The following is a 22453-nucleotide window of genomic DNA, read 5'->3' on the forward strand; positions in this document are numbered from 1 at the left end:
ATGACTAGAAGCTAATTGGGCACCATTTTAATAAACTAGTGGGAATAAATACACTTTATGGTAACTAGCACAACTCTCATGGAGTAAAGATTTTTATATTACTTTTGACTCTTTCATTATGCATGCTGTCTTCTCATGACATTTTGATTTGCATTTTGTCACTTTTTCCATTTTGTTTTAGAATGCAAAACAGTTTCAGCAAAACAAGAATTTTTATTTTCAAAAATTAATTATGGATTAATGATGTCAGATTTCTAAGCCAATAGATTTAAATGGTATTCCCTTAGTGAATGTGTGTACAAGTGGTGCTTATTGACTGATTAATCACCAGATTTATTTTATTCTGTTTTACTGTCTTCCCATTTTTCTTCATCTTTTCTAAGAGACATGGGAAGTTTCTTGTTGAAAGAGGGAAGTAATTACCAGGAAAGAGCATGCTCTGAAAAAGTAGAGAGCACAAAATAATAAATATCTCTGTCTTATTGTCCCAGGCTGAGGATTCAAGGATGGAAGTGAAATGAAATCTGCAAAGGCAGAAATTAAATGTTAGAGTGAAACTGCCTCAGAACTGAGGAGAAATTCTGTGGCTGAGCTTGAGGATTGTGACTAAGTCAGACAAACAAACTGGATTTCTCAGCAAGAGGATAGGACGTGTAGAGGGAGATAACACAAATACTAAAAACAGCTGCGAGATTACTAAGTGTTAGAAAAGCACAAGCCCACACAAATATCTTGACTCGAGGATGCAAAACCAGCAGGTGAAATGAATATAATCAGCCTGAATAGGACTTGTGAGGAATCACAAGACACAAGTCATGTTACCTGGAACAAGCTGGACCAAGTGACAGAGTGATGTAGTGCTGACCACTGACTTCAAGAATATCTTACACACTCCCATCACCACTTCAGATTTTTCCTGAGCAGATACAGGAATAGCGACATGTCTTACATGTTCTGAATAATATTAACTATCTCAATATAGCAGGTATCCTGGTTGCAGTTTCAAAAAAAATAGCAAGTTCTTCCTCTGAAGGCAGAATTGCCCTCTCACGCCTCATTGCCTCTGAAATATATATTTAGGTACAAGAGTAATAGAGACAGCATTTCTATTCCCTGGATGTACTGTACCTTTTCCACATAGAGGAAACATTTCTCAGAGCTGTTAGTTGTCTCTTTGAAGAGCACTGTATTGAAAACACAAAAGTGTTTTTTGATTACTGAGCAATACTAAATGTGTTCAATCCTTTCTAAAGAACCTCTGATGTATCACTCGTTTTGTCTTTGAGGAAAACATCAAACTTTGAGACCTCTGAGAAGACTAAGTAACCTTTGTTGAACTCGTGGTTTATTTTGTGACTAGGTTTTATATTGACACAACTCTTAACTACCCGAGGAGTTACTAATATGGATGAAGTCTAGTGTACCACACTGAGAGGGAATTAAAAAGTTACAGCAGAAATTGTCACAAAATCCATTTTTGTTTATTAGTGAAATGAAAAGAGTAGAAAATAAAAATAAATTAGATAAAGTATGAAATAACCTGCTGAAAGAAGTAAGGAAAATTAATATAAAGAGCTGCTGAGCAGTACACAATTGCTATCTTAGAAAAATTATTTGCTTGGCTTTTCTAGCCTCTATTTCTTCATGAACATTCTCTCCTTCTAGGATTCAAGTTTAGAAACTGCTCACAGTGGCATGCCATCCAGATGATTTAGTGGGACTTTGTTAATTTTCATAGGCAAATGGGAAAGGTAAATCACTGTCATCTACAAACTGTACCCAAGCCTATCCTGGGAGTGCTGGGGGGATGTCTCTCTATGTGTGTGTGCAGGGGAAGAGGGTGGGTGCAAACGGAAACAAACAAAAAGCCCCCAAACCTGGAAGTTGTCATTTGTAGACTCAAGCCTGAAAAGATTTCTGGAAACACTGCAGTCAAGATAAACTGTTTAAAAATCTCTTCCTGGACTTGCTGGTGATACACTAATTGAAGAAAATGGCTCAGCCCATATTTGCGGAATAAAAAATAAAAAGCAACTACATTGCTGATTCTTTTTTTTTTTTTTTTGTGATATTCTATAGTAACAAAACCACTCAATAGCTAGTACAGCATCTGAGGATTTCAATTCAGATTAAATCTTATTGTTTTCCCATCAATTCTAATTACACATTACTCCACATTTCTTATAGGGCCCATTGTGAAGTGCTCCTTAGCATTACATCACGGAATTGTGCCATCACTGTTTCAACCAAGTTTTATTCCACTGATTTCAGTTTATTAATAACAGCCTAAAACTAGAATATTGACTATGCAAAACAATCCTATGCTTCTCCATTTTAAGCATTTTAGCCTCTTCCAATCCTCCAGACTCAGCACCCCACTCTACCCTACCCTTGACTCATTAACTTCATGTCAAAGACTACCAATTTCAAGATTACCAATTTCAATTTTTCTAATTCATCTCAACCATTTCCATTGTAACTTCTCCATGCATTTTCTGAGGCTGTAAGCATTTTTTCTGCTTTTCTACACTTGGTAAGAACTGCACTGGCTGGATTTTAATACTTAAGCTTTACTACAGTCAATTCATTTTGTAGTCCCTTTCCAATTCACTGATTTCAATTCAAGACATGTTCCCTCTATTCCTCATATTTAAACAAAAGGAAAGCCAAAGAAAACATTCACTCAGACTGACAAAAGAGTCATATAAAAGAATACAAGAAGATATCGAAAGGTTTTAAAGTTGCTGCCAAGGAGGAAAAACATAAACACACAATGGCAGAATATTCAAAGGTAAATATAAAAATATACAACAAGAAAGTGAATGTTATTTCTATTTCAAACCATTCTGTATGCATTGTTAAAGGAATATGCTATTTCCATGACTGTAACAGATTCCTGTATAGAAAAAAAAAAAAAAAATTTAAATGTTAAGTAGACAGGCTGAATTTGGTCAGCATAGTGAGAGCACAAGATAAATGGGTGGGCTGGAATTGGTGCAGATTTCTAGTTTGCTTAATAAAAAAGCACTGTAACAGCTTTTTATATAAAACAGGCTACAGCCTTGCAAGAAAAGAATACTAGCTAACAATGTGAATGTGCAGGCACATTCTGGCTTTTGGCAGAGCTTCTATTTTATTACAGGAGTATTTAAACCTCTATAGTTAATGCAAGTAAATGGTATCTACCAGGAACTGTGGATCTGTGCTCAGAGGGCAGGGCAGAAGAGTGACATGTTGTCATGACATTATAAAATGCTAGTGCCATGGAAATCCTTATTCTTAACATTTTAAATGCAGACTTGAAGGAAGCAGAAGGCAGCCACAAATAATAGGACAGTTCAGTTTCCTTGGTGCACACATGTGTGGCAATCCAGAGTGCCCTCTCCAGCAGCCTTGCTTGTCACTGGACTGCTCACATTGTGGAACAATCTACATCAATCATCTCTCAAAAGCAGTGGCTGGGGACCAACATCCTGAAGAATCAGAGGACAAAGAAATGGATATGGCAAACAAATAGGCCAGAAAAAACAGTCTGAAAAACAACCTCACTCTACATGTAGCAAGGTAGGTCTCGTAGTGTGATCTGCCACTAGATGCACTGATTTAGAAGTCTTGAAGTCACTGAAGACAAAGCTGAGTATTAACTCACCTATCTCAGCAACTGTGGTGTGTGACTGGCTTCAAAACGTATCTGCTTCTGATCAGAATTTAAAGCCCTGAATCTTACCCACTTTCATCCCCCAGCTTCAAAATCAGCTCCAAATTATTCTTTAAAATCAAGATTATGAGGTAGCATGCTTAAAACAATTACAATATACATCATTTCACTTTCCTACCCTAAAATACAGATAAACTGAGATTAGTTATGTTTTCTGCTTGCAAAGTTTCAAATATAATTTTCTAATAATCCTGGAGAATTCTTTAACAATTATATAATATGCCATTCTATAGTGAGAAGCTGCTATATCTTCCTTTTAAGGTCATTTCATATTGGAGGAAAAGAGAAGAATCCTAGGATGTAGTTTCATTTTGCTAATGCAGAGAAGAATTAGTTCATTAATTCAATAATAAGAATTAATTCATTAGTTAATGCAGAGAAGAATCCTAGGATGTAGTTTCATTTCTAAATAAAATTCCCTGTCCCAGCTATGTGGTGAATAGTATCTCACCTTAGAAACCCCAAAGCCAGAAGCAAAAGCAGCATGTGTTGCCTAAGAATTGTCATAACAGTGCTCTCTGAATACAAAAACTATGTTCTAAGGCAGTGCTGAATGAAGAATTAAAGACCTGGCACATTTCCTATCAATCTCTTGCATCATCTGCCCAAACCCAATACTCATGGAGAGCATGCGATTTACAGAGCTGTTTTATGACTTAAAACATGTAGGTAGAAGATGCCACAGATTCTAACAATGAAAAAAACACTGAAATAAAAGACTTTTCAGGGAAAGAAAGCTGCACATCACAAAATAAAACATGGCAAAATTTCAGCACTCTGAATCACTCCTCTAAAAGACAGAAGGAGCAACAGACAGCTTTTTTTTCTTTTTTGTAGTGCAGCATCACAGCCAATGGTCTGATGTAATGAAGAGTGGATACCTCCTGCCACGGGATGAGCTGCAACAAACCTGCTGCCACAGCAGTTTAACTGCTGAGGAAGTGGCATTGCCCCACAGGTGTATCAGCAAGATCTGTGTACTGAGCAGCTCTCAAGGCAGGGCTGTGGGGAGAACTCAGTGGCTGTGTCAGTGTGCTGGGAGAGCAGCCCAAGAATCTGGCAAATGTAATGGTGAAAATATCTCCGAGCACCGCAGTGAAGAGGAGCTGTGGGTTTCCTTTCTTTCCTAGAGTGCTCAAGAACCATCAGCACCATAACTATTCTTCAGCATAACGGGAATTATGAAGGTCTTCAAATAGTAAGGAACAGCACCAGACACAATCTGCACCCACCTAATTTGATGCTAAGCATTCAAATGAGCAGCTGCTCCTACTCTCCACACTATTGCTCATCACAGAAACACACTGCCAGTTGGCTTACCTCATTTTTTCCCACCTCGGTGCTAAGTTTCAGCTTTTCTCTACAGAAATACCTATTGTGATTGAGCAGAATAGAGTCTGCATTTATATATTTCATGCAGCTCCTGGGCTTTTCTGAAGGAGAGAAGGGCACCAAAACATAAAGGATATCAGAAGCTGCTGCTTCTCTGCCACAGGCACCACAATCAACTTACCTCCCTGTTCCAGTACAGCCCTCCAAGGCCTTCCTCCCATATTTGTATTCAAGTCGACCCCTTCCAAGATATCTTATCTGCCATCAGCCTCAACAGCTATTTCCTCTGATGTAAGAAAACCACACTGTACCATGGTGAAAACTACTTAAGGAGACAAATGGGCCTTTTGCCCATTCTCTGCCAGGCACCCACACTAGCCCCAGTACTTGCTAGTACCAGTCTCAGTACTTGCCCCTGTTAATGATCATCTCAATCTCATCTGCCAAGCAGTCCCCATTCTCTTACCCAGAGAACCAGCTGAATTGTTGATTTCTTCTCATGTTTTCTATATTTCTACCTATCTTTTAAGATGGACGGTGCTCCCTCAACTCATCTAATGTCCTTGCTGTGTAGTTTTAAGAGCTTCTCCATAGGAAAGCCATCCAGGAGCCAAGGAAAACCTGAGCCCGGGCAGTGCCTGCACCAGCTAGACCACAGTCTCACAGGACCTAAGAGCAGCAGCCAGAGACAGATGCTGACAACAGGCTGAACTGCCAGCCCTAGACAGGACAAAAAGATGACTCAGGCCTTCCACTCATCCAGAAAGGCCAGGCTGAATCAACAGGAGACAGGACCAAAACCAAGACTACAACATCAGTTCAAGATCCACCAGGAAACTTGGCTGGAGACAGAATGAGAAACAGGTATGTCCCAAACAACTCAAGCAAAACTAAATCAGGACTCTTTTATGACAGATCAGACAAGTTCTATATTTCTTCATGTAATAAGGTCTCTGCCAATACTGCTCACTACAGTGAAGTCAACTCTGATTTAAATTATTATAATATGGGGTGGCTGGCCCAAGTGTTTTGCTTGTTCTTCTGCCCTGATCTTATCTTCTGCTGCTTTCATGTAAAGCATCATTTAACTTCACTCAGTTGTACTTTAAAAATGTGCATGTAGAAAAAGTACAGAAAATGTGAAGGCAGAGAGACCAGCCTCAGAGGATGTAACAAGCAATACCAAACTGCCTCTAAGACTGTCTGACTGACTCTAAATGTTGATCAGTGTGAAGGAGCCTGATGTTAGATCTGCTCCTCTGCAGTTTTCACAGCTTGCTTGTTTTGGGTGGCATCTTAGAGTCTGTAACTCTCCAGAATGTAAGTAAACACATGCAAAACCTTAAAGAGCAGCATTTTCTAGTATGATTTGTCTCTGTCAAGGTGAGAGGGAGGAAAGAGAAAGCTGTCCCACTTCCTGGTGGGGAATGGGAAGGTGGTTCCTGCTGGAGCCTGACCCGCATCCTGATGCCCGTCTCCCACTCTGCAGGAAACAAATCCAACACACAGAGCAGCAATACAAGGCTTCTCAATGTATCATGGCCCTTGCTGGTGCTTGGGTCACCCTTAGCTCTCATATAGGGTTTTCTGGTAGTGATGCCTTAGGACATCTTCAGACCCCTTTTCAAGAAGTGCTCCCTTCCCACCACACAAGCAGCCCTGGTCCACAAGACTAAAATGGGATGGATAGAGTGATATCTTCATTCCCCTGTGGGTCTAAGTAGCAAATATGTCACTGATCATCCCAAGAATGAGACAAATAACAGCAGTTCCTGCATGGACCAGATTCTCTTTCTTTGAAGCAAAATCCTGGGCTGATCCTCATCGTCGCTCTACCTTCTGGTTAAAAATACCTGACCTTGTGAAACTTCACAGCTGTCTCTGGGCAGCCAGCCCCTCCCTGTCCAGTGAAACACCCGTGGAGGTCTACTGAGGACCAGGCAGTTCTGCCTGTCTCCACGTGTGGCTGCCCTTGATCTGATATCCCCCTGATACTGGCTCCTCCTCTTTTTAATCTTCTCCCACAGCTTGATAACCTACTTGTTATGCACCTATACGGACACATGCACTAACCTGCCGGGGGGGATGGAGGGCGGGGGCTGGTGGCGGGTGGATGTGGCTGTCAGGGCGTGCTCATCGCCACCCCCTGCCCAGGAGCTGCGGCGCCGCGCTGAGGGGCTGTAGGGCGGGCTGCTGCTCTCCATCTCCAGTGATGGACGGGCTTTGGATGCAGCTCGGGAAGCAGTTGGAAGGAATCCTCTGTAGTGCCGACATATCTCCCCGGGACTGCTATTTATCTAGGCGGCGGGAAAACACGCTGCCGTAATATTGAGCTTTTAATAAGCCAGTAAGTGATCAAATAAATCAGCACTTCCCGCACGAAACACAAGCGGCCTCATTCACCAGCGGGAGGCTGAGCGGCGGTGCTCCTCGCTCCGCTGCCCGCGGTGGCGTAAGAAAACCGTGGGTGAATGGGAAGCTCGGGGTTTCCCTGGCACTCCGCCGTGCAGGCTGCGGCTGCGGCGCCTGCCAGGGCGGGGGTGCCGCTGCTGCCGCCGCCGCCACCGCCTGTCCGCGCCCCTCCGCGGCTGCGGGCCGGGCGCTGCGCGGTGTCCCGTCACACCGCCGCGTTACGTAAGCGCTGGTCACCGCGGCGGCTTCGGCTGTCCCTCACCTCGGGCTGCCACGGGACACCGCGCCGTGAGCCCGGGCTGGGCTGGGCCGCCTGCGCCGCTCCCGCCCCGCGCAGAGCCGCGCACGGCACCGCCCGCGCTGCGCAGCGGCCGGCGGAGGCTGCGCGGCGCCAGGAGCAGCCCCCGCGCAGGGGAGCCCCGCGCTGGCTCCCCGCCTGTCCCCAGCGGCGGCAGCCCCGTGAGCGCTCCGGCCGGGCGGCGGTGGGTGCGCGGAGCCGGCCCTGGCCGCCAGCACCGCGCCCAGCCCCGCGCTCGGCGGAACACAGCGCGCACTGCCGTCCGCACTCCCAGCGCCTTATCCTGAATGGGAGAGTGATTCCCACGCCCAGTTTGCTCAGAGATTTTCAACAGCTCTACACCGTGCAAGAGAGAAGATTCAGTCACAAGAAAGTGCTTTCTTTTTTTTTTTTTTAATTTAATTAATTAATTTGTTTATTTATTTACCAGAGCGCCCACCGCACAAGAGGGTGAAGGATACCCTATTCAGTCAACTGGGTACTCCTCACGGCTGGGCAATGGCTCCCCGTTCCCTCCTGTCTTTAAAGCAAATGCTACTTTTGGGGGACAGGAGATGCAGACATCACCGGGCTCGTAGGGGTGGCACGGGGCATCCCCGCTACCTTTCTCTCCGTCTTCCCTGTGCAGACCGCCCCCGCTGCCCAGGGTGCGGGGGAGGAAGAAAGGCTGCGGAGGAGGAGGAGGAGAGGGGGGGGCTGCCGGGCGGTGCGTATCCCCCCCGCCGCCCCCTCGCTGCGGCAGCACGTGGTGCTCCCGGGACGCGGGTCCTCAGACGCCCCCCCTGCCCAGCCAGCCAGTCTCCTTCGCGAGGAGCTTTTTATAGCAGCCCCGACCCGCTCCCCGATGGGAGGTTTCTCGCCGCGCTCACGTTACCGTGCGGGTGCGATGTTAAATAAAGGAGGGGGAGGAGGGGAAGGGAGTTCGGCGGGCGCCTAATTAAGAGCCGGCGTTAACCAGGAGGGCTAAAAATAGCGCCGAGCGCTGCAAACCACCCAACCGCAGACAGCAAGCCCCGTCGATCCCCGCCGCGCCTCCGCCGGTGAATGGAGCGGCCGGCTCTGAATGGAGCGGCCGGGAGCATGAATGGGGAAGCGGAGCGCGGCGTGAATGGGGCGGCGCGGGCGCCGCGGGGGGGCGCTGTGGCGCCGCGCGGCAGCAGCTGGAGCCCCGGCCGCGCACGTGCCGGCGCGGGGGCGGCTCGGTGTCACCTGGCGGCAGCGGTGGCGGCGGGCGGGGCGGCGGCGCGGCCGGCCTATAAAAGTGTCCCGCCGCGGCACATGCACACTTCGGGGAAACTTCCTGCCGGAGTGCCGGCCGCCATGGGAGCTGCGCCCGGTCCTGCCAGCCCCGCTCCGCCCTAGGGCGGGCAGCCCCGCGGCCCTAGGGCGACCCCTGACCTGCCCCGCCCTGCCCCGCCCTGCCCCGCCGGAGGCTGGGCTGGCGAGCGCGCCCGCCTCGCCGGTAGCCGGTTGTGCCCCGGGCGGCTCGGTGGCAGGATGAGAGTGAACGAGAGCGAGCTGAACAGCTCCGTCCTCCCGCGGGACCCGCCGGCCGAGGGCGCCCCGCGCCGCCAGCCCTGGGTGACCTCCACTTTGGCCGCCATCCTCATCTTCACCATCGCGGTGGACCTGCTGGGCAACCTCTTGGTCATCCTCTCCGTCTACCGCAACAAGAAGCTGCGAAACGCGGGTAAGGGGCGGCGGGGAGGCCCGGGGGCGCCGCCCGGGCTGGGGTGGGTGGGGGTCCCGTGGCCTCTTCGCCTGCCGCTGAAACTTTCCCCGAGCGCGGAACTCCGGGCTTGGGCTCTTTGTCTCCATCCCCAGCTGGCGGTTACAGGCTGTGACAGATGCCAAGAGCTCCGTCTTTCCTACCGAGTCGGTAATCGAGCGGGAAAGGGTATTTTTAGCTCCAGCCACTGAATCCTGGTGCTATTTTTAGCTCTCGGCAGTTCCCACCTAGCAAGAGAGAATGGCGAATAAGTCGTATTTAAGAATTAAATTTAGGCATGGTGTCGGGGATGCTACCTTGGCATACAGTGTGTGTGCATGCTGGATGCTATTCTTCTGATTGATTTTCTTTGAGTTACAGAAATGTCTTCAGTAACAAATTCTATGGTTGGAGCTTCAAATCAAGCGAATACGAAGTTATAAACATTGCAGGATTCAGACAATTCCCTCCCCCCACCTTTGTTCGCCTCCTACTTGCTGTCTAGGTCTTTTGGGGAATGGAAAACATCTATCAGAAAACAGCTTTAGGCACTTTTTAAAAAAAAATCAGTCTCTAATTTTGACAGGATAGAATCTGTGCTGGTCTATTGAGTAAATCCCTCTTAGTTCATGGATTATTGGTCACACAGGCAGGAACTTCTTCAGATTCATTCTGCTTTATCATGTCAGACCAGCTGCTGCGCACGTGTACCAAATCTGTGCACTCCAAACCCTATGCATCTTTCATTGAAAAAAATACAGGAGCATGGGAGGAGAGCTGTATTGGTAATGAAAGCAGAATTTCACTCCATGACAACTGGAAAGCTGCTTTTATTTTTTTCACAACTGGGCTGTCAGGGTCTTCATTACTACTGCACTGAGTTAATTAGTTAATGCTTTAAAATTCATCTGAGGGGGAACTTGAACCTGGGATGTGAGCTAGCCTAAGAAAGGTATCTAGTATTGGACTCTGGCAAACAGTGGCATGCTTATCTTTCTAAGGTTAATTCAGGTAATTCTAGTGGGTTGTCTGCTTCAGTTTCATTCAGCCATAGTGGAATGCCACACACAAGATCAAAATGAAGAGTAACAGATTTTTTTCTTCCCTACAATTGCCACTGATGTAAATTCTGAAAGATATATTATCTTCCTGCTTTCATTGGCAGAAATTTCATTCACTGGAACTGTCAGGGTAACACGTGCATGTAATTGAGAGGAGACTCCAACTCCAGAAGTCCAAGTGAGCACTTGACTACCCTTGTTCCCTGGAGCATTTTTAGATGGAGGGAGAAAGGATTGAGACAGGCATGTTACTTGGGTTACTCTAGGAGAGTACTCTATTGTCCTCCTCCTTAATTAATAAATCAATGCTTTAGCACCTCTGTGGGTAGTTTGCAATATGGATAAGTCCGGTACAGTCTGAAATAAACATGGTGTGTTTTGTCTGGAGACATAACTGAATCCTTGGGCTCTATGTATGCACATAATCTCTACTGTAGATACTGTGTAATTCTTCCTGAATCAAAACACCTGCTCACTCTTACTGCATTTCTTGTTCTTGCCTTTTCTGTCATAGTGACTGTTAAGAGCTGCAATAAACTGGCAACAGCTAGGAGAGTAGAGCATTCTTCTGAACATAAATTTTTGAGACTGGAACATGAACTAGATAACTGCTTGACCCTCTGAAATGAAGGATTAATTAAAACAAGAACATACTTGGTACAATGTGGTGAATAGTTTATAGTCTTGATTTAGGAAAAAATAAGAGCAAGCTTTTAAAGTTCTTAAGTTTGAGGGTTTAAATATGGGGGTTTTAGTAAATGGATTAAAGGAATCTTTGGAAACAAGTTTTAAAAAGGTGTTGTAAGTGTTCTTGGCTAATCCTACAAAAATCTGTGCCTAGGAATAACTTTATTTATGAGCACCACTATTGGGCACCACTGTTTAATTGAGCCTTCAATTAGGGCTTCCTCAGGCAAATAAATTTATAACAGGGAGCAAGTATTTAGAAGACCCTGGCCTCATATATGTAAGTTTGAAGACTAAAGTCTCCCAAGTCTTGGTTTCCTAATTCAGATTATTCAGGAAGAGATTACATTGAAAATAATCTGATTTATCCATACAACTAATTTATAACTTGGTAATGCCAAAGGCAGTTACAACTTTTTACAGAAATGTAATAAGAAAGAAACTTCTACTTTTGCAACAACTTATATTAATTAAGTCTTGCTGGCACATTTATTGAGGAAAAAGGACACAGGATGAAAATTCCACTGGAAAAAGGTCAGGGAGGAACAGAAGATACCTCCTGAAGAAAATGTATCTCAATGAAGATTTTCTTCCCTCTTTGCAAGAGAGGACTAACAGAAATAAGGAGTACTTAACCCTTTCACAAAAAAAGGTGGATTTGGTGGGGGAAAACATCTTTCATCTCTGTCCTACTCTCTATTGTATACTTATTGGAAGATACTACAAATTGAACCTGTGGATGTACAATTTAAAAAGTGCATTGGGGAATAGTAGGAAGGCCTAGAAAAACCTTCTCAACAAGTTGTGTAACCTTCCTGACAGTCAGAAGGTTAGTAAAAGACACTGATCAAAGCAGAGAAGTCAGTAACTCAAAGAAGTTTGTCTCAGCAAGCGAGGAGTGTCTGATACTACAGACTCCTTCATAGGCACAAGCATGGCTTCAATAGATGCTCTCCTAGACACAGAAGCTGATGATGCAACTGGTAGGATCCTCTTTTATTTAATGTACTTGACTTGTAATAAGTTTCATAGTTCTGGTCTGTTAATTCTTTTATAGTGGCTTGTAATCCAAGAGGTGCCTGACACCAATTCAGTCCTGATGGGAATGGCTGCAATTTGAAGCTGACCTACACAAAGACTGAATTTGGTTTATGATATATGTAATCTTTTAACTTTGAAACAAAGTTCAAGGGAAACATTCAAGGCATAAGGATTTTTAATGACACCATATCTTGGTAGCATATTCATGCAGCTTGAACTTTAAACTGATGTGCCTTCTTTAATAGCTAATTTTTAAAAAGAATGAGAGCAGATCATTTTAGAAAGAAGTTTTGTGTAAATCCTTGTCTCATTTACCCTTATAAATATTCATAGATCAGAAATAAGGTCATTCAACAGATCCACCCTGGGAAGATGCAATAACTAGCCGTAGGGAAGGTGTATTGAAAAACTGTTAGTACTTTTAACAAGTGGAATTTCTACTTGAAACTGTCAACATCATATCTCAGAAAACCGAGGAGATCATTTAAGTGATTTATGTAATACTACACACAAATTTGGTGATTGATGGTATCCTTATGCCTTTGTTGTTACCCACACCAAGAAAAACAATGCATCAAGAACAAGCTGAGGGAGCAGTTCTAAGTCCTTGACTATGGAGATTAGTTTTCTGGTAGTGACATTAAAATGTCAACGCACACCTGTTCTTTTGGTGACAGGTGGATTTGGGTATTCAGTGTTTGCAGGACTGGACCATTCGAAAAGTCAATGATGAAAGTTTTCTTGAATGGTATTACACTTCTTGCTCTTCTTTCTCTTCATTTTGAAAGTGTTCTCTTGGCCTGGCGGGTTGCTTTTTTTTCTGGGTGCTTCATGTGCTGAGGTCCAGAGGTTCCCTGACTACCCCCTCTAAAGGAATCCAGTGTGGGAAGGGAGGCCCAGCAGGCTCAGCCTCACTCCTGTGTGCCTGTCCTGTCTGCTAGCACTTGGCATGGCTTGGGATAGTCCAGGGACTGGTGCCGAGCTGGTAACCAGCACCTACTAAATCAGGGCAGAAAGCTGCATTCACCTGCTTCTCACTGATCTCTGTTCTGTGCTAGGCGTATTTGGGGTTTTGTACTTTTCTTCTAGTTTTCCACGTCCTTGGCCCAAATGTTTTGTTGCTAAAACTGTGTTTCTAGTGAAGAAGGCATAGAGGAAGTTTGACACTCCTGAGGCCCTGGGCAGCAAGATACTGTTCATTTCATTAGGACTGCACACATGCTTAAACTTACCTATGTGTGGTAACTACTTTTCTGAATGAGATGGCAATGACAAAGGGAAAAATCCCCAATGTTTGTATGCTCAATCTGCCTCACCTGCTTTAGATCCCAAGAGTTCTGAGAAGACAGCTCTGTGAGTGCTCAAAAGAATACAATGAACTCAAGGGCAATATTGAGTTAGGGTAGTCTCTCTAAAATCTCTTCAGATCAGTGAAGTCACTCTTGAAAGAACTAAGTAACACAGCTACTTCTGATTTTTTTTTCATTCTTTGCTGAATATTGCAGCCATTGCAGAATTAGGGTTGGGAATCTATCAACAAGAATTTCATTTTGGAGACTTTTCAAACTAGCCCTGGGTTTTGATTTAAGCAATGTAAGAATCTAGTTGAAGAGTGCTCCTCTTTTAATGCATCTTCTAGAATAAAAATTTTGAAAATAATGGAGCTATAGTTTGATAACCAGATTGGAGATATTATCAGCCTTTTCAGAAAAATTATGTTCTTGATGATGTTTTCTTTTTTAGTTTTGAAATTATAGTGTTAAATGCTCTAGTAAAGATTGTTTATCTAATAAATGAAACTTTTTGTGAATTGAGACTAATGAAATCATTCTTTTTGTCACAGGTGAACCTTGGACTTCATTTTGTGCCCTGAGAGACTCTGGGTAGCCTGACAAATCCTGGAGTCAAGGAAGAGAGCTTAGAAGATCAAGTTATAGCACAAATTCAGGGTTCTGATAAAAACTGAGATGTTGATGGCAATGAACATTATTTCAGAAATTAATAACTTCCAGTATTAAAAATGGTAAGCTGTTTGGGAGAAGGAAAAAGTCTAGAGGAGATGCTGAATTTTGCCAATTGTTGAACAGAAGTGAGCATAAAAATAGTTTCAATAAAGTTGTTCCTCAGACTGGTTTTGATTGAATAATTTACTGAATCAAAGGTTTGCTTCAAAGGCTTGTTTAAATGGTGCTGTGCTGTTAGTGACCCAAAGGTAGAGGTGAGTATTCCAAATAATTAATAATCTTACTGCATCAAGCTCAGGTTTTTGTTCTTTTTGCAAGATTATGCATTTTGAAGTTTTTAAAGACATTACTTTTTCTAGTGTAGCTGCTGCCAGTGGGCAGTGATACTCCTATGCTCTACTATTTGGTGTCCCTGTTAGGTTATTTTTGAGGAGTTTTCCATTTTCTCATAAACTTTATTTTCATCTTTAGTTTTTTCATTAGCAGTATCCAATTTACTTCTGCTCTCATCTCTTTCCTATTTATTTTCACACTATCCACTTTTCTTTCATAACATGGACACTTCATGTCTTTCCAGCAGTCAGATATCAGCCGGTCTAAGTGACAGAAAATGCTACCAAGAGTAGGCATCCAGTGCTGGTGTGGCAATGTCCATTCTGTTTCTCTGGTGAGGCTTGCTTTCCTGGGGCAATAAAAACCTTGTGGTGTCAATTCAATGCTAGGCATCACAGTTAAGTTTGGCAAGGTCAATAAGAACTCGCTTCCCTTGCTGTTGGCAGTTTTTCATCTAGTCACATCTCTGAGCTGCCTTAAATACCACGTTTCTGCTCCTGAGAAACAAATTAGACCTCTGTTTCAGGAGGACAGGTGTTACTAACAATTCCTCAGGATAGCAGAAAATGAAATTGTTACCAAAGCAAAAAATGTTTGCTTATTACGTGAACAAATGAACATGTATTTAATGTGCATAGTTAAGTAATGCTTGGTATTGTAATACAGATGCTGCTACTAAACAAATCCAAAGTTCTTTCCAAATCTAGCCCTCCTGAAATCACAGGTAGACAGGTGGGATAATCAAGGTTTCTGCATTAAATGACAGAAAAAAGGTCTGATTAGCTTCTTACTTTTTAAAAATAGATAAAATATGCAAATGAACTTCACCATTGTCCTTAAATTCCAGTGACAAGCATACTACCATTTTTTTTCAAATAGAGCAGCAACTGAAAGTAAACAACAAAGCTGTTTACAACATTTAAATAGTAACTTCTGTAGCTTCTAAGTAGCTTTGTGGTAGTCACTGACCAGTATGTGTGAAAAGTTTCATGTTCTGTAGTTTTTTTTTAATGAGGAGGTAAACTTCACTTCCTTGAAGAAGCACACAAGAAGTAAAAATTGTCAGTTCATTCTTCTAGTTTTATAAATTTCCTAATACAGTATCAGGCTGTGTAGTTAGATATGCTTTTTGAAGAATAGGTATTACGCTACAGGCCTTCATAAAAATTCAGTTCTTGATTATATCAAAGAATCCTGTGTGAGTTGGGAACTTGAATTTGGTTGTTTGGGTTTTGGGCAGGGTGGTGGGTTGGGTTTTCTTGGTGGTGGAGGACTCATCTTTTCCATTGCTAGAATTCTTGTAAAGTCCTTCAATGCTTCATTTGGACTCTCTACCCTATCCTAAGAAGTCCTGTTTTCTAAAATGAGAGAAAACAGAAGCAGCCAATTTTAAACACTTATATGTGTGACCAAGCACTGCAATTCTCTAGTCAAACACAGACTAAGCAGCTGGAAAGGTTTATGGATGGTTTCAGGTTAATTATATTTTCAGTTAACACCTTCAAACTTGACTGTTCAGCTACCTTTATTGTGAAAGTTTGGCTGGATATGTACTTTTTTCATTTAGGCCTACAGAAACCCCATTCAGCACGATGTGTACATTGTGTTCTACACATTGTGTTGAAGTATAAGGTGTGCTTATATAATTTCACCATGGGGTTGTTTGTTTGGGGTTTGGTTTTGGCTGCAGATGCAAGGTTAGCAAAACTGATTTGTATGCAGGGAGAGGTTATCAAGTAAAGGTTGTTTGCCCCTGTGCTGACAGAGGTCAGCTCCATGCTTGGTATTGAGGTCAATGTGACTTGTTTTTTAGTCAGCTGTTTCAGATTGTGGTGCAGCTGCCAGAACTTTGTTACTCAGCCACACAAAGTGGCCAGCTCTGTGGAGATGAACCAAAGTGGTCAATGGGCATGAATACAGGGATCAGGTTTGAAAATTTATATCCAGTCACAACATGCAGAAGTTTCACCAGGTCTTTGCATTCTGGGAAAAAAAAAAATATTATTAATTTTCTTTTTCCCCAGTAGTGACTACAGGTTTCATTTTATGTTTCTGTTTTCCAGAATGACTGATAAACAGTTTTCTACTCCTTAGTCTAACTTGATTTTTAAGGACACATTCATCTCCCTATCTGTACTTGGGAGACAAAAGTATTTTCATTTTCACTGGTGAAAGAGTCCAGTACAGCTAAGCTGCGACATTTTTATTAGGAATACTTTGAAAATATGCAAGTTGTATATTGTGAAGAATCAAAGTTTGAATAAATGCAAATTAATAATTTACTTCAGTTGCATTTTTGTTTCATTCTGGGTGAAGAATTCATAGTCTTTAAATAAAAAGGTTTGTGTATTTTACATTAATATGCCCTGTCATAATTATAGTAATTATTTACATTAAAGATGTCTCCAGATTCTCTCTGACAGTGTAATGATGAGGTCTGCCTTCTGTAGTTTGAGTATTGCAATGTACTGCAACTAACATGCGGGTTCACATAATTTAATCTACTTTTTAAAAGCTAGGTTCTTCCCCACATTCCCATTATTCCATATTGCATCTGAACCTTCCCTGAATCTGTCACTGAATTAGCTCTCTCTTAGAACACAGGACTGAATGGCACCTTTTCAATCATCAAATACAACTTTCAGGTGCTGTAGGTATTCACAGAAATCCTTTTGGAATTGCCATGCCCCAACAGAAAATGTGTTAATACATTGGAAGGTGGCTCAGTGAGGTTTTGGATGCTGCATTCCTTGAAGTGTTCAGGGCCAGTTTGGATGATGCTTTGAGCAACCTGGTGTAGTGGAAAGTGTCCCTGCCCACAGCAGCGGGTTGGAACTAAATGATCTTTAAGGTTCCTTTCAACCCAACCCATTCTATGATTCTCATTGCCTGAATGCATTTTGTGTCAGTTTATATGCCTTTGCTGTTATACCAATATTACATAGCATTGCTATTCCTGTAATGAGAATAAGAGTATCGCCTCTTGACTGTTGCTTTGCTAGTCAAAGAAAGGTTGATACAAATTATGTTAGTCTTTCTACAAAATAATCTTTCCACTTTGCAAGGGAGCACCATCTCCAGATGTGTGCCTGATCTCTGGAAATAACTTCCCTAAAAGTGAAATAAATCCTGCTTTTAATGAAATCAGTAGCAAATCTCTTACCAAGGTCGGTGCCTGTTTCATTTCACTCTATCTCTGCAATACTTGCCAGTGAGTAAGAAGGCTGATCTACTGCCCATAGCCTTAAACCCCAAGTGCAGTAAGCAGAAAACACTGGGGCTGGAATAGGCTTTTTGTTGGCTCACTGATAGTGTTGTAATAAAGTTGAGTAAAGACAAGGGTCATAAGTGCCTGACCTGTATATCCTTAGGTGGGTGCATTGTAGGAAGCCACTTAAAATTTCATATATAGTAGGTATGCAAGCTATTAAGTCTGGAAGTTGATGCTTCAAGAACACACTTGGGAATAAAGAAAACACAAGAGACCACCAATGATTGCTTCTGCAATGCTGTCCTTTGTAGGGTTACAAATGGGAATTATTTCTTAGGACAAAGACAGTTGTACTAGAGTTGTCTGGTCAGATCACACAAGTATATTGATATATTTGTCCTTTTCTACTTTCTAGGAACTCAGTGTTCTTTATTACATTCATTAATCAGAGTAAACTGGTGATTTGCTGCTCTAGCCTTACTATATAGATGGGTATTTCTGTTGTGAATTATGTCATACATGTATGATATTCCTTTGGAAATTTCTCAGTCTGGCTGTCTCTGACCACTAACTTTTCAGTTTGTCTTTTTTTCCCCTTGTCTGAAGAACTGTACTGTTGAGAATCTCTTCAGTGCTTATAAACCCATCTTACTCTCCGTTCCTGATGAAGTAACACATTCCAACATCTGTTGCTAAAGATTTTCATAGTATTGGTGGTGTCTTGTCTTGGGTATGTACAGAACCACATTTATATTAAAGGACATGTAAATCCTACTGATTTTTACCATGTTGCAGAAGTTATTCAAACCAATAGTTGCTTAATTTTGTGTAGTTTGCGTTCATGAATTTAGAGATACATGCAGAAATATTTCCTCTAATTTGGTGGTTTTTGCAGAAAGGGCCTTTTCATTTAACCTTTTTTATTCCTACTGCAACATCTGCTGGCATATAACTCATACTTCTGTGTATTGCTTGTGGATATAGACACTCCAGAAGTTAGTCTCTCATTCACAGGAGAACAATATTTAGCATTTCTGAGGGTAGAGAGGACAGTAATCTTTACCTTTGCTGCATCTAGACACAGGTGGTGGCTTTAGTTCTTGGGGTAAATTAGAAGAATTTCGGTGTGTTTTAATTCATGGTTATTGAGACAGCTTCCCGTGGGATTTTTTCTATTCGTATCATGTACACATAATCTTCATTGGCCAAGCTCATTCTAACTGTTGTGGATGCAGACTTTCAGGACTGCAGAGTTAACAAAGTAATCCTCATCAAGCTCAGTAAAAGTGTGTTTCATCTCTGTATACTGGTAAGTATGGAGAAGACAGCAATTTGTGTCTTAGCATGTATTAAATATCTAATACAGAGCTCAAAATGCAGTTAGATTTTCTTGCTTTTGCAGCAAAGGTTTTTGAACAATTTTTTGGCAAATAATTGGTCCTTTTGTGTTTTCACTTCCAAATTTGAGTACATATTGTTTTTTGCAGATGTTTTGATTCCTTTTTCTCTTGCCCCTTCAGTTTATCCCACTACTGCAGTGCCTGATAATGACTATGAACATTTTGTTGGTTGGTGGGAAACTGCCTTGATTTTCTTACTTTTTGTTGCATAATACTCGTCTCCTTTGTAGGCAATCTCCAAAAGTATTTTTTATTTACATATCCAGTTTTGTTCAGTTATTTCTGCATGAATTTGACATGCTTCTGCTCATCATACATTTGCACTTCGGATGATCCATACCCACTGGGTATTGTGCCAAGGATGGCATGAAGATGACCACTCCTGTATTGAAGAACAACTTTTCACTTTTTCTGCTAAATTGTTTGCTGCTGAATATTTTGTTTTCTTTTGGGTTTTTTTCCCTTACATTTTTCCACTGAGTGTGGATGTCAGTTTTTTTCCGAAAAGCTCTTATTTTAGAGTTGCTGTTGACTTGAGTCTCTCCCTCATGGTCCCCTTTACATGTTGTGTCAAAGCTGATATTTATACTCTTTGTAAAAACAGAATTCTGAGATGCTGCAGAATTTTTAGGGTCATTAGGAATACTATCATTTTAAATGAAGTGCTGCTTTTGTAATTATTCTTGGTAAGAATTTCTAATGCATAATTTGTGACAACCTAGGGGAGATTATACAGTTGTGCAAATCTTGCACTTGTACCTTGCTAATACCACTTGTAGCTATTCTTACCTGCAACGTGACCTAAAGGTGTGGCTGAATCTTACAAATGTGGACATGCAGAAGTATGAATGTGGAAAAAAATAAGGTGTACAAGGTAAGTTTAAGTAACTTAGTAACCAATAGGTTACTTAAACTTATCTTGTACACCTTATTCTATGCCTAGTGGGTGTAGAACTTGCAGTCTGCTTGTTGTTGGTGCTTGTTTTGTACTGGGATGTCCCATCTGTTCCAAGAGTGACGCATCTTTTCATTGCAAGCTTTTTTCATTGCTAGTGGGTGTTTTGTTTTCCTTTTCTCAAGCTATTGCAGTGGCAGGCCTTTGCTGCCAGAATGTTTCCTGGGGTAAAGCTGCCTGAGCATGTCTTTCTAGTGCAGATGTAACTATCACCAAAGCAGTGAATTGATTTCTAAGATCTTTTGCTTATATAGGTATTCATATTATCTCCTCTCCCCGTATTTACTCAGAAAACTTTCTTGATGAAATTCAGATTTCACAGAGATTTCACCTGTTTCTGTCTTTTGAATTGCTGATCATTTGTTGTGATGACTGGACAGAATATTTGCTTACTTTACTTAAAAACAAGAAACTTGCTTATCTTGCAAATAAATTTCAAAGAATGGATTTGCTTGTGTTATTTTTGGTCTACTCTCTTATTCAGGTATTCCAATAAAGTAAATTAAATTTTCAGTAGTAACATTGCGAGGAAGCTCCAGTATGTTTCATTCAAGCTAATACCTATTCTGAAGATATATTTGCAGCATTATTTTAAGGATTTATTTTGTTGGAAGATTTTTACATATTCATTTGATAAGTGCAAATGCAGTATGTGATCAAATACTTTTTTATAGAAACACAAAATGTTGACTTTTTAGTAGACTGGAAATAAGTGACTGATTATCATCTGTAAAGTAAAATTGTTTTGTCTTCTATGTTCAGAAACTCTGAGCCTATACTGAGGTAAGAAAAGAGTCATATGAGCTGACAAATTAGGAATGCAGTGTAACGGGAAAAATTGGATTAATATGTCAGCTATAGTAGGGCACTCGTAAATCTGTAATCCTAAACACAGCCTTCCTCTCACAGGTGTAATTACTGAGATGGTTATTAGAAGTAAGGTTCTACTCTCTGCATGGGTACCTGGATGACTGCTCGGGGCTGGAGTCTGTTTTAACAGAGGCTGCTCTGAGGATTAAAAGCCCCACCCCACACGCAGTGATTGCAGCTGCAGTAATTAAGGTGCTCCTGGTGAACAGAAAAGGCCTCACTGCAAACTCACATTCTTTCGAGATGATTGCAGTCCACAGGGTGCCATTCAGCCAACAGCCTCAAAATGGTGCTGTTCTTGTATGCTTTAATTTCTCTTGCTTCTGGAAAAGCAATGAGACCCTTCAGAATCCAGAATATTTCAGGATGAGTCTTTTGTTGTTAGTGTCATTTGATAAGTATATATAGTTGCTAAGTATTGATATAGTTGATAAGTACCCTGACTTATTTGCCCTGAACTTAATTATTCAACTTAGTTTTTAGCTCCAACTTGGAATTATTCTTGGCCACCGTGCAGAACAGTACATCTGCTCAAGAATACCTCTGCACCATCTGCGAAGTGGATGTTCATGGATCTAGATGCTATCATAAACCATGTTGCAAAGAGGCTTTTCAGAAGGGTCTTGGCTTTTGTTTGCAACGTCTTGCTTCCACCAGGTCTCTGATCATCTTAGATTGCACTCTTAAGGAAATACATTTGATTCAGTTCTTCTACTTGATCATTATCTGGCAGGGATAATGAAACATTTTGTTGCTCATAAGTAAAACAAAACAGCATGTTTATTCAGCATGCCCTAAAGGTCTATATAATATGTACAAGTAGGCAGTTAATTTTGTCCTTTTTCTTGCCCTTTTTTTCTCTGGAGTGTTAAGCAGCTTAAGGTTGTGTTTCCAACTCTTCAACAAGTGGTAGCAGTCTCTCCAATGCTGTTAATTTTGCTCCTTTGGAGGAGCAGACTTAAAAAAATATTCTACTGAAATCCTAATGAAAGGGCATCAGTTGCCCTTTTGCCTTACTGTCTTCCAGAACCATCTTCCCAGTCCTCTGTAGTCTTCAGTGACTCCATATCCATTCTCAAAGTTCAGATGTGACCTTCATATTTCAATCTCTGTCCATATGTTGAATACTAAATTTCTGAGCACTTGCACACATGTCACTTCTGTCTTGTTCTCCCTGAGATTTTTGCTTTTAGGACTGTCCTTTTTTTTCTTCTATCTGTCATGAATATTTTTCTATATTTGTTCCCAGCCAAAGCTTATAATTCAGTACATTTCATTTTATATTCTCATAGATCTTGCTTTATGTCATGATTTTCAGGCTATCAGTGTAGAAAATATAAATCCATTGTCTTCTATTGCTTGTTGCGGTCCCTAGACAATTTTTTTCCACATGTAATTCCTATATCAAACCATGTTTCATTTTAAACTATGACTATGTTTAGGAAACAATGACTTTAAAATTA

General features: G+C 41.8%; 1 protein-coding gene across 1 annotated transcript in view; it reads left to right on the plus strand.

Moving 5' to 3' along the window:
• Nucleotides 1-8595: 8595 nt before the first annotated feature.
• The window catches only part of MTNR1A (melatonin receptor 1A), a 50566-nt gene continuing 36708 nt past the window's right edge, over nt 8596-22453 (plus strand). Inside the window, exon 1 of the mRNA XM_021538652.4 lies at nt 8596-9450. Within this exon, the coding sequence (XP_021394327.3) occupies nt 9258-9450 (193 nt within the window). The 5' untranslated portion in view covers nt 8596-9257. The remainder of the gene's footprint in view (nt 9451-22453) is intronic.

This window comes from Lonchura striata, chromosome 4 (genome assembly GCF_050655825.1).
Source record: "Lonchura striata isolate lonStrDom1 chromosome 4, ASM5065582v1, whole genome shotgun sequence".
In the NCBI taxonomy this organism is placed as follows: domain Eukaryota; kingdom Metazoa; phylum Chordata; class Aves; order Passeriformes; family Estrildidae; genus Lonchura; species Lonchura striata.